Source organism: Carassius auratus, chromosome 42 (genome assembly GCF_003368295.1).
Source record: "Carassius auratus strain Wakin chromosome 42, ASM336829v1, whole genome shotgun sequence".
Classification (NCBI taxonomy): domain Eukaryota; kingdom Metazoa; phylum Chordata; class Actinopteri; order Cypriniformes; family Cyprinidae; genus Carassius; species Carassius auratus.
This window is the reverse complement of record NC_039284.1, coordinates 12,140,067-12,151,545: the sequence shown is the minus strand read 5'-3', so window position 1 is coordinate 12,151,545 and position 11,479 is coordinate 12,140,067. Positions and strand designations below refer to the sequence as shown.

Below are 11,479 nucleotides of genomic sequence, written 5' to 3'. Positions count from 1 at the left end.
ATTTGACAACCTGTTTATTTCTTTAACCATAACTTACTAGGCTTCTGAATGGACATGGTGCCAGAGGTGACCAAGATCACCAATTCCAGAGAACTGAGTTGCTGGAGAGACGGGCAGAAGGGCATCATCTGGGAATGGATTCAGACTTTGAAGTTGGATTTGCCAAAGGAGATGCAGGAACAGGCCGGCATGAGAGATCCTACCACGGAACAAAATCAACAGGTCACCTAGAGCTGGAAGAAAACATGGAAGCAAAACCAGATCGACCACCAGGAGGTTCAGAGGCCTGGAGAAGAGGATGTAATAACCAAGACCAGTCCATAGATGATCAAGTGGATGCAGTCGTATCTGGAGGTGCCCGTAATATCAACAGGAAGAGGACTGGGATGGACGAAGGTGTCTTGCTCAGGAGCGGTGGTCAGACTGGGAAATGGGAACAACACATACATAGTTCTGGATTGAAGACCTTGATATAAAAAACTGACTCTGATGCACAGAAAAGGATGCAGCAGTCACAGATCCCCGCCTGATGACACTCAGGTTAGGATGATTAAAATATGATTCTTGCTATTTTGACAGCATTATATAGGCAATGAACCTTATATCAAAATATGAAAATTAGATAGTAAATATTCCAATAATATTTAGAGGTCTCTCCTTGTCTTGACTTAGTATATATCAGGGTCTTTGATTTAAATATAAATAGCAAAAATTATCAATAGTAGGTAGCCTGTTATAAATGCAAAGTTTTAAAACATAGATGTGCAATATTCATCAGAAGACTTGAAAAAAAAAAAAAAAGCTAGGTCATCCAGCCCTACAGCCACAATTATGGCAAGCAGTAACCTGAGGCTATAATCATGTCTCTGTTCATTTCTGCTGCAGATGGGCTCTCAGGGGCCCCAACATCAGGCTGATATGGAGGCCCAGAGGAAGGAGTTTGAAGCGTGGCTTCACATGGAAAATGACAAACTCACAGGAATTCTGAACAACCAAAGATCCCTGAGCGAAAAAGAACTGAGGATAAGACAGAATACACTCAAGGTTGGTGAGGTTTGTTAGTTTTTTTTGTTTTCTTTTTTATCTGTTTTTGATTAAAGTTTCATGAGGAGTCCAAAATATCAAAAAGTGTTGGAGAGTAAAAAACAATCTTTGATAGCTTTGATATCTTATTCAACAAAGCGCAGTGTGATGTTTTACTTAGGCCGCAAAGAACACGCTGGATAATTTCAATATGTAAAGCTACATGTCTGTGGAAGTCTGATGTGTTGTGTGCCGTGGGTACATTTACATCAGTCCCATTGTGGGTTGCAGATCTGTGATGCTTTGAAAAGGCTTCTGCTCAGGTTTTACCCCAGGCTTCAAACTTCACAACTACCTGGAAGCTTTCATATCTGATAATAGTTGGACTGACAACCACTGTGTCACGATTTACTTTTTATTCATAGCTCTGATTTGGAAAAGCTGTTGAATGGCACTTTATAGGTGGTCTTCCTGTTGAATATACCCTGAACTACTTCAATCATTTGCATATTGTGCTCTGTCAGTTAATTAAATCTCCCCCTCAGCTGACAAAGTGCCCAGATGCTTCAATGCTCAACCTGACTTATGTTAGCAGGAACTGCTTCCTTCTCCATTAATAACTGTTGCTAATTCCAGACACTTTTACTTATAGACTAACTTAGAGATTGTTAGTATAATGTGCTCATTAAAATATATTGAATATTAATTCTATGTGGATTAAAATTAAAATGTTATCTGCCATTTTTCTGTAAAGAAATTGTTAAATTACTCAGCTATGTCATTAAAAACTGAGATTTGCTTATCAATCAACTGGAAAGTGAAAATATAAAGCAGCACATATGTTTTCAGGGTTAATAAAGATAAGAAATGTTTCTTAAAGGAACACTCCACTTTTTTGAAAATAGGCTCCTTTTCCGACTCCTCTAGAGTTAAACAGGTTTGTGTTTTTACCATTTTCGAATCCATTCAGCGTATCTCTGGGTCTGACGGTAGCACTTTTAGCTTAGCATCTGTGCGTCAGAAACGGAAGTGCTAAAAATCGCTAAAAATGGGCTTCACCTGTCTCAATTGAGTTCCAATGGGGTCGCTGTGTCCATTTCTTTTACTGTCTATGCTTGCAACAGCGTTACAAGTGTGCCACAAGATCAACCAATCGATCATTGAATCTGATTAGACCTTTAGCATCTCGTTCAAAAATGACCAAAGAGTTTCTATATTTTTCCTATTTAAAACTTCTTTTTTTATAAAATTAAATCAGGTCAGGTGAGGCATTAGAGTCTTCTTCAAAACATAAAAAAATCTTAATTCCAAACCCCATCCTTTTGAATGGTTCTGTATTTGCATCACAAAAACTGCAAAAACTTGTTTTGTAATATTGTGGACATTGGATTGGTCTGGAATGTTTTTTTTAGGTTTGGGTTTAAAATAACTGGATCATGATGCACAAATCTTTGACTGCTACACATACACAAACCCCTCATTGTAAATTTATCTGAAAAAAAAAAAATATATATATATATATATAATTATTATTATTTTATAGGGTTTAAATGCCGGTGTAGCCTGGGGTCAGAGTCAGTTTCGGAAGTTGATGGCCGGTCAGCAGAACACATCAGAGGAGGAGGACGTGGAGCTAGAAGAGCTGCGTTACCGCTGGATGTTATACAAGTCCAAACTTAAAGAGGCTGGTGACCTCAGAGGTCTGCTGAAACACAAGGTACAAAGAGAATATCTCTCACAACTGTTTTTGTTTTATTACTTTATTAAGCCATAATTTTGACTCCCTTCATTTTTTTTAAAATGGGGAACAAAATTATTATATTATGAATACCAGGAAAGAGCCATATATCCAGGGGTTCACATAAGTGGTCCGCAGGTCCGCATGCATGACCAAAATAAAAAATGCGTTGCATAAATATGTTCTGACAGTGCATTTGCGTACCGATATGGTTGACAGCTGACATAATACACAATTACCATTTTAGATCACAAGCTGTACTATATAAGTTTTTCTATATAATTTTCAACATGAAAGCATACATCTAGGCTATGCAATGCCATTTTCAAAGCACAATGCAAAACTGTGACATGCATCCACTGACGCTCTTTAATCAGCAAATACGGAAGCGCGTATATTTATTTGCCGATAACCTGCCAAAATAAAAGCCTGCTAATTTTAAGTTTGAATATGATGAAAACGCATTTATTTATTTATTTTTTGACGCTTTTATCCAAAGTGACTTAAAATTGGGGAATAGATAAAGTGAGGCAAACAAAGAAAGTAGTAGTAAATATTAGCATTTTATTTTTAAGTTTACTATAAAATAAATGTATTCGCATTGACTGCCTTTTATTTTTAAAAGTATTATCACACACTGTTATTTAGTTATTTACTATTATTTTTTAATTTTTAAATGAAATAAAGTGCATTAACATTATAACTATTATTAGTTCATTTTTTATAGTTAATGCAGTGTGAGGGCCAAACCAAATCTCCAGGTTCTCTAATGAGAACTAGGCTGAACAAATGATGTGCACCTCTGCATATTATCATCTACTATCATTTCCAATGCAGATTTTGATGTAGTATCATATGTCCACCAGAAGGGGGTAGCAGATTATAGCCGGATGCAACTAACTAAACCTAATGTTTCTGTTTGTTTCAGGGTCTCGGTGGGCAAGGACAGGAGTATGTCCGAGCTGAAAAGGTAGTTTTTATTCTTTGAAAGTAGACCTTGATCTTGTGAGTGGGAAATTGTTTAAAGTGGGGTTCACAATCTCTCTGATCTGACAGGGGAGAATGTTTGAAGCCTTTTTGAATAGAAAGTATTCCCTTTTCGTGTCTAGTACACAATTGAAAGCAGAGTTTATTTACTGACACCAACTGAGGCTGGTAAACTTTGTTTCTGAGATGTAACAGTGGCATGTCATTAATAATTTTCAAAGGAGCTGCTCATTTAGCAGTTTGAATCGACTGCGTACTACATATTTCTTGTTAAATATTGTTTCACTCTTAAATAATTCAAATTATGGACGCAAAATGGTTTTTGAATGCTGTTTCATGTTGACTTTAAGAGTTTGTAAGCACTCTCAAGTGAAGTAAGTAAGATGCTGTTCAGCTGGATAGTAGGAGGGCTTTGAAATAGAGGCTCATAAATAGCACTTAGAAATCCTGAATCAGAGTACTGTCTTAGCCCCAAAAACAAATGCTATTTTTTTTGGCTCTGTGGGCCACTTAAAAACATCAAGAGGTTGCTACAGTGCATTTTTCTGCGGAGCGTGTTAATCTTTCTCAGTAATTTCTCAATTTTCTCAGCATTCACACCAATTTTATCACCTCTTTCACTCCTTCACTCTCTGGCCATCTGTTCATGAACAGTCATGTCTGCTTGAGAAGAGATGCAGGTGCACTGCTGACTGCATATAAAAGCTGCTCCGAGTTTGCCTGCATTATCTACATAAGCAGATATTAGTGGATGGAGATAGAAATGTTGATTTACACATGCAGCATTGCCCTCCAGTTAACAAGGCTATTCACAAATGCTTTGGTTGAGCTAGTTCTGCAAAATATGCGGGGAAAAAAAAACTATATTTGAAATTATTTTGAATTGGACATCCAAAATTAATTAGGAGTTTTTAAAATGTGCATATATATTAGGGGTGTCACCACACACGGTTCGGCATGCGCTGGGACCGCGGTTCAACTTAAATCTGACAAAGCATCTGTAATTTGGTTTGCTATAAATAACACGTAAAGCAAACTGGCTTCAGTTAATATATATTTCTGCTGATGGATGCGCATTCTGGGTACCCAGACATTACAACAACAGCGATTAGAAAAAAAAAAAAAAGATAAGAAAAAATGTTCGGAAAGGAAATTAAGTGTACTATGGAAACCCTAAAGGGAATAAATAGGCTATGAGATGGGAGGATAAAAAAAATGATTTTCTCCACTGTATATTGTCCTATTGTATGATTATCAAGCAAGAACGATTGTTGATGTGTATCGGTAAGAACAGTCTGTCGTTCTATAGCCTACATTACTCCAGGCCTGAGCACTGCTGTAATTACTTTTCAGTATAATTATATTGTCCTGTAAAGAGGCTGACAAAAGAAGAGTGTGGAGAGATATTCTGCTTTTCATCCACCCACATTTCCTCCTCCTCACTTTCTCGTACTTCTGTTCTGTCTCTCAAACACCCAGAGAGAAAGAGTTCCCATGTTCCTAAGCTTTGATACAGTTAAATAGAAAAGGTTGTATAAAGTTCGAGCTCAGAGCAATGGCGGTTGTTGAGCAGCTGTGGGTGGACATAAACTCCCACAGTACTACAGGAGCTTGGAAAAAACATCCTTATTTTTTATGTATTCATTCATATTTTTTTTGGTATCCATTGAGTCATGGAAAAATGACTCGATCATAGTGATGTTTTTTTTTGTTTTTTTTATTATTAGTAGAACAATGCTAATAAATGAGATGGGTCTTGTGTTGCTACATTAAGTCACAAGCCAGGATCTATATTCTTGTCAAAGAGTTTTCTTTTTTGCAATGTCATGATTTGGAGGAATTATATGAGATTTGTATGGAATTTTTCTGCCCTTTTATCATCCACTAGAAGAAAAGTTTAAGCTTAGAAAATATAAACATTTAAAATTACTCTTAAAATCCCTCTCTATACTCAGAATTTGAGCTTATTGTGTGTACATATTGTTTTTGTAATAAAATTAGTGAGTCATCTACCTTGGCAACAAAGACTTTAGAAATACTAAGACGGTTCACCCGTATAACCATGAGTGGGATAAATAGCGAAGCTTAATATTGTGGAATAAATCCGGTCTTCTAAATAAAAGAGCCATTCAACCATTGGAAAAGTCATTGCATTACTGCAGGTCCGGTCGTGTCCTGAGATGAGTGCTTAGGACTGCACATGCACACTGGCTGGGACGGTCAGAAATTTACGCATTTTAGTGCTATTTGATATGGAAGCGTATGGGTAGCAATATTCAATTTGGGATGTAATATGTAAAATGGCAATGCATTTCTGTATTTACATTTACATTTTCCAATACATTTGTGCAACGTTTGGTGCAAAATGAAAATGAAAATTAAATTACATCATTTTCATTTGCCGTTTCATACACCAGTTTTAATATGTAAAATGAAAACTAATTTTAACGCTTTATAAGTTGCAAAATTAAAATGAAAATGTATTACAGAAATGATTAGATATGTCTAACATGTTCAAGAAAAAAACTGTGGCAAAATTATGATTTAAATGCTATTTTTCTTAAATGCATTAACACTCTCAGTCAAGACACTTACGATTGCATTTTCATTCAATGTCCCACAATGAATGTAGCAAAAATCAATGTGCACATTGAAAATGCATTACGAGCCGACAAGAATTATGCACGAATTATGTGCCCAGCTACATCTGATTAAAATATTATGCTACAGTGAAGCATAATATTGAACAGTGAGCAGTGGTTTCAGACATTACAGTGCTTCACTCGCACTGACTCTTATTCTGCCTGAAAGAATGAAAAGACCGAGATGAAGGTGGAGCGATTCGACCAATCAGATGAAAGCAGCGCTTCAGCGCCGCCCATAAGTACAAATGAAATATTGAAGCCATAAACCGAAATTATCAAAACGTACACAGACCAACTGTCTTGTCCATGTTCTCTCACTTGAATCCTCTTCTTGTGATTTGAGTCTCTGACCTTCTGCAAGCCCCGTCTTGTTCACGCAGTGATTGACATGGTGCGAGGGGGTGGACACGTGATCGGCTCAGCTCGTGATGTGCACATTGAATTTTGCTACATTCATTTTGGGACATTGAATGCAATCGTAAGTGTCTTGACTGTGAGTGTTAATGCATTTAAGAAAAATAGCATTTAAATGATAATTTTGCCACAGTTTTTGCTTGAACATGTTATACATATCTAATCATTTCTGTAATACTTTTTCATTTTAAATTTGCAACTTATAAAGCGTTAAAATTAGTATTCATTTTACATATTAAAACTTGTGTATGAAATGGCAAATTACAATTATGTAATTTAATTTTCATTTTCATTTTGCACCAAACGTTGCACAAATGTATTGGAAAATGTAAATATAAATACAGAAATGCATTGCTATTTTACATATTGCATTGTCATTTTGCATATTACATTCCAAATTGAATATTGCTACCCATATGCTTCCATAATTTGAGGACAAGAAACAATATTAATGGATAGTTCCTGTCAGATTTTATTGCTGATTTTAAATATGTTATTTAAATATGTATGAGTTTGGCCAGCAGTTTTTGAGATTTCCCCACTCAAGTAGATAGGAGTTGACCTTGCATGCCCAAAAATAGCTGCTTGGATGCACTCCAAATATGTCCAAGTCAAGTGACTTTTCCTGAAGAGACTTTGACAACATTAGGCACATAAACGTTTTAAAACAACATTTCAAAAATCCTTTAGAATAAGATAAACCCAGAATGCACTGCAACAAGATCATTCAAGGTTTTGATCCAAGAAAGGAAAAAAGTCTATTTTAGTGATTTTATTCATAACGGAAATGCATCTGTAGAAAAATTCTGTGTAATAAAAATAATGTTTATGTTTTTTTGTTTGTTTGTTTTGATTTGATTTTTTTGCTGTTGAATCAAGGATTCCCAGACATTTTTGGTCAGTTGAACACCTTTGAGTTTTTTCTTGAAAGATTGTCAACATACTGTAGAGATAAGTTAATATTATACTGTATATATTTGCGTGTTGATTTTGTTTCAGTTTAAAATGATTGATTTTATTAATAAGCTTTTAATCAATCACTTGTTTCAGATCCAAAACAAGCCTGATGTTATTATATTTTAGGATGTTGCATTAAGGCTAATGCATACTGACAGTGATGAGCAATGACCAAAGTAATTTAGTTTCAGTTGGATTTAGTGATTTGCTGCAGCAAAGTTGAGCAGTGACTGCAGTGAAACTAGCGTGATTTAAACTGTTGGACACTTGTAGATGAGTAGAAACCCCTACAGTGTTAGCGTGCAACAGCACAACTATTCGGTGACCTCCAGAGTGAACGATCTTGTAGAAACTCAAGGTTTTTGTTGTTGTGTGTGTTGCAGGGGAACAGTGGTCTCAGCTTCCTGTATCGTGTCTGTCGCGTGGCTCTTCCTCTCCAGCTCCTGTTGTTGGCCCTGCTGCTGCTGGCCTTCATGCTGCCCTTGATGGATGAGGGCACCGGCTGTTCAGTATCCAACAACTTCGCCCGCTCCTTCAGCATCATGCTCCGCTACGACGGACCTCCGCCCACTTAAGCATCAACAGCAGCTTTTTAAAAAAATATGACCATCTGCGCTTGTGTTGCACATCAGAAAGCATGTGTGTATGAATGTGTATGTGCGTGTGTGTGAGAGAGAGTGAAAGTGTGGGTGGCATAGACATGGGTTCATTTTCTCTACAGGCGTTTGGATAAACCAATGGCACTTTAACAAAGATCAAAACTCCCATCTAGACATAAAGACATCTACTCAGGATCCGTAGCAAGTCGCTCATGTTTTTATGTTCGTTCTGTTGTTGCTACATACTAAAGGGATGTTCTGGCATCATTTACTCACCCTCATGTTGTTCCATACATGATTGATTCACTTTATTCTGTGAAAAAAAACTATTATTTTGTTCATACAATGAAAGTCAGTGGGGTCCTGTATTGTTTTTGACTCACTGGCATTCATAATATGATTTAAAACAATACAAATATCTTATTTGAAGACATGAGGGCGAGTAAATGATGACCGCGTTTTAATTTTTGGCTGTGCTATTCCTATAAATAATTTTAATACTGTAGTTTATCTTATGTTTAAATGCATTTGTGCATGTTTGGATTCATACCACTTGTTTAAAATCTTTTTTTTGCTGTTTTTCTCAGGTCACTCAAAAACTAAACTCCGTTTGATGATAGGTATCGATTCTGATGTCAAAGATAAGACTGTCATCTGAAAGTTTCGAAATTAAGTTCAGTTTAAAATTCACAGAAGTGGAAAAGGTCAAAATCAGCACAAACATTCCTGTATTACTTCATAGCAATGGTGCTGTGCACATGCGCTCATAGAAAAGAGAGTTTTCGTTCAATGTTTTTTGGAAGTATTGATTGCAGAATCACATGAGCTTTAAGACTCAGTTTTGGCATTGGTTTGCCTCTGATTGTTGTTATAGGGTATTGTAAGTGTTTTGCAGGCATAGATTATAGAGGAAATATATCCCTGTTTGGGGGGATTGTCCTTTTTTTAACTGAATGTTGGAACTCTGTGACCTTCTTGGTCTGTTTTTGATTTCTCCTCTTTTCTTTTTCTTTTTTGCAAGCAATGTATCAGTTGGAATTTCTAAGGGCCTAAGACCATCAGGGGTTGAGTTCAGTTATTCTTTCAGGTCTGCTTCTTTAAGTTCATGGTTCGATGAAAGAAATGACTTGATTTATTTTTGTCCAGAACAATGGCTTCACTCAAAAACAGTCTGTCTTTCAGAGCTGGCAAAAAGTCAAAACACTCTTGGAACGCATCCTTGAGCTTTTTGTTTGCAGTGCTACTCATTTTATTTAGAGGCATATTGCAAGGCTTTACAGATTTGAGTAGTATTTCACATACGCACACTGGACTTAAGTACTTTTATCCTGTAGCAAAATCTCCTTTTTAAAATTTTATTTGGACCTCTCTGTATATTATCTCCTATGACACATGATGAATTATCTCATGTTAAATGGCATGCATTAATAATAGTGCATGGTCAGAAAGAGACTTCACACAAAGTATGCTGCATATTTTTTTAAGAAACCGTAACGTTGAAGCTTGGCATATCAGGTTATTACACTGCTTTATTGTTTGTATGTGAAGGAAAAATTCACCCAGAAATGAATGTTTGCTGAAAATGTACTGCCCTTCAGGCCATCCAAGATGTAGAGGTGTTTGCTTCTTTATTGGAACAGATTTGGAGAAATTTTGCATTGCGTCACTTGCTCACCAGTTGATCCTCTGCAGTGAATGGGTGCCGTCAGAATGAGAGTCCAAACAGCTGATAAAAACATCACAATAATGTAATGCACACAACTTCAGTCCATCAAGTACGTTATTTCTCTAATTCTGTTCTGATGTAGAAACCTATCTGTATCTTGTCTGGCCTGAAAGTAAGTACATTTTCAGCAAATACATATCTTTGAGTGAACTCTTTCTCTAATCACTTTTTATGTCAGTGCAAACCCTTTAATTATCTGTACTGGTTTCATCAATGATACTGTAAATGTACAAAACTCAGTTATGTGGTTCAGCTGTGTTATAAGATTGCCATATAAGATAATTAAATGTATTCTGATAAAGCCAGTTTACAGCACTGTGTGCATGGGAGAGTTTCTCATCGGAGAGCTTTGATTTGGGAAGAAAATTCTGGGAATTATTTTCAAAGACAGCTTAAAATGAAATGAAAGCATTTAGGAAGGGTTGTAAGACAATGTATTAACAAAAAAAAAGGTTTAAAAAATAGATATATTTTATTACCATATTTTGGATGAAACTCTTATAATGTATCTGTAAACCGATAAATATATATATACTGTATGATGCATATTACCAGTATTTTTGTATTTTACTCCAGGCAATAAACATGCAGTGCATTTTCAGGACTGTTTGTGTTTCTTTTGTTGCTATGGACTTGAGATTGAATAGATAAATGTGTGACTCAATATCAAGATTCCCATTCTGAACGCCAGTGATACTCTTTTTGCAGGAAATGTATCTGTTTATCTGCATTCAGCATTAACCCAAAGCTGAACTGGTCTGACAAGATGTGCAATGACAATGAAACACAAAACCTGCAGGTGTGAATAGACATCACGCAGTGGAGCACAGCTATAGGTCTTCCCTATCAATAAGACCCTCATAAGGTCGGTCTGAGGTTACTCTGCAAATTATTTGATTTACTTCGTACAGTTGGAAAGGAGAATCCATAGGAGGGTTTTTACATTTTATCAGTTCACATGTAACTATGGTTAAGGAAATGTTTATTTGCATGTATTTGTAATTTCATTGTTGCCTTAGCAACAATGTGTGTGGTACTCTGTCACTTCAGATTTGTTTTTACATTTCATTTAGGTCACCAGCTAAAGGGAAACCAGATCTAATTGAAGGATACTGCACAGCACTGTCAGAACAGCTATTTGAGTTACTATCAGACTGCACAGATATGTTTTGGTTAAATATTGGTCATAGCGGAGTGCATTTATTGACTTATTCGCTGTGTAGTCATGTGGTTGTTTGTCTTCGAGGTGTGTATGTGAACTCTTGCCTATTTGGCACAAATATATGATGGCATACATATAACTTTAATGTAAAGCCCACTCACTGAAAGCACGCTAAATTATTCAAATGCAATTCCTGTGAGTGGGAAAGAGTTGGATCTTTCCTACACG

General features: G+C 36.2%; 1 protein-coding gene across 2 annotated transcripts; it reads left to right on the top strand.

Moving 5' to 3' along the window:
- Positions 1-433: 433 nt before the first annotated feature.
- Positions 434-10,690, top strand: LOC113060669 (nesprin-3-like). 2 transcript variants are annotated; one of them, XM_026229782.1, is made up of 5 exons: positions 434-540; positions 886-1,044; positions 2,567-2,740; positions 3,690-3,731; positions 8,148-10,690. In XM_026229782.1, the coding sequence occupies exons 1-5, from the start codon at positions 490-492 to the stop codon at positions 8,337-8,339; spliced, it is 618 nt and encodes a 205-aa protein (XP_026085567.1). In that variant the 5' UTR covers positions 434-489; the 3' UTR covers positions 8,340-10,690. The 2 variants fall into 2 exon arrangements, with proteins under 2 accessions (XP_026085567.1, XP_026085568.1); XM_026229783.1 differs by lacking the exon at positions 3,690-3,731.
- The last annotated feature ends 789 nt before the right edge of the window (positions 10,691-11,479 follow it).

Excerpts from the sequence above, each read along its gene's own strand:
- LOC113060669 (XM_026229782.1), top strand. The coding sequence starts at position 490 with ATGCACAGAAAAGGATGCAGCAGTCACAGATCCCCGCCTGATGACACT. Across the intron at positions 1,045-2,566 it reads TAAGACAGAATACACTCAAG|GGTTTAAATGCCGGTGTAGC; the intron begins GTTGGTGAGGTT and ends ATTATTTTATAG. Across the intron at positions 3,732-8,147 it reads AGTATGTCCGAGCTGAAAAG|GGGAACAGTGGTCTCAGCTT; the intron begins GTAGTTTTTATT and ends TGTGTGTTGCAG.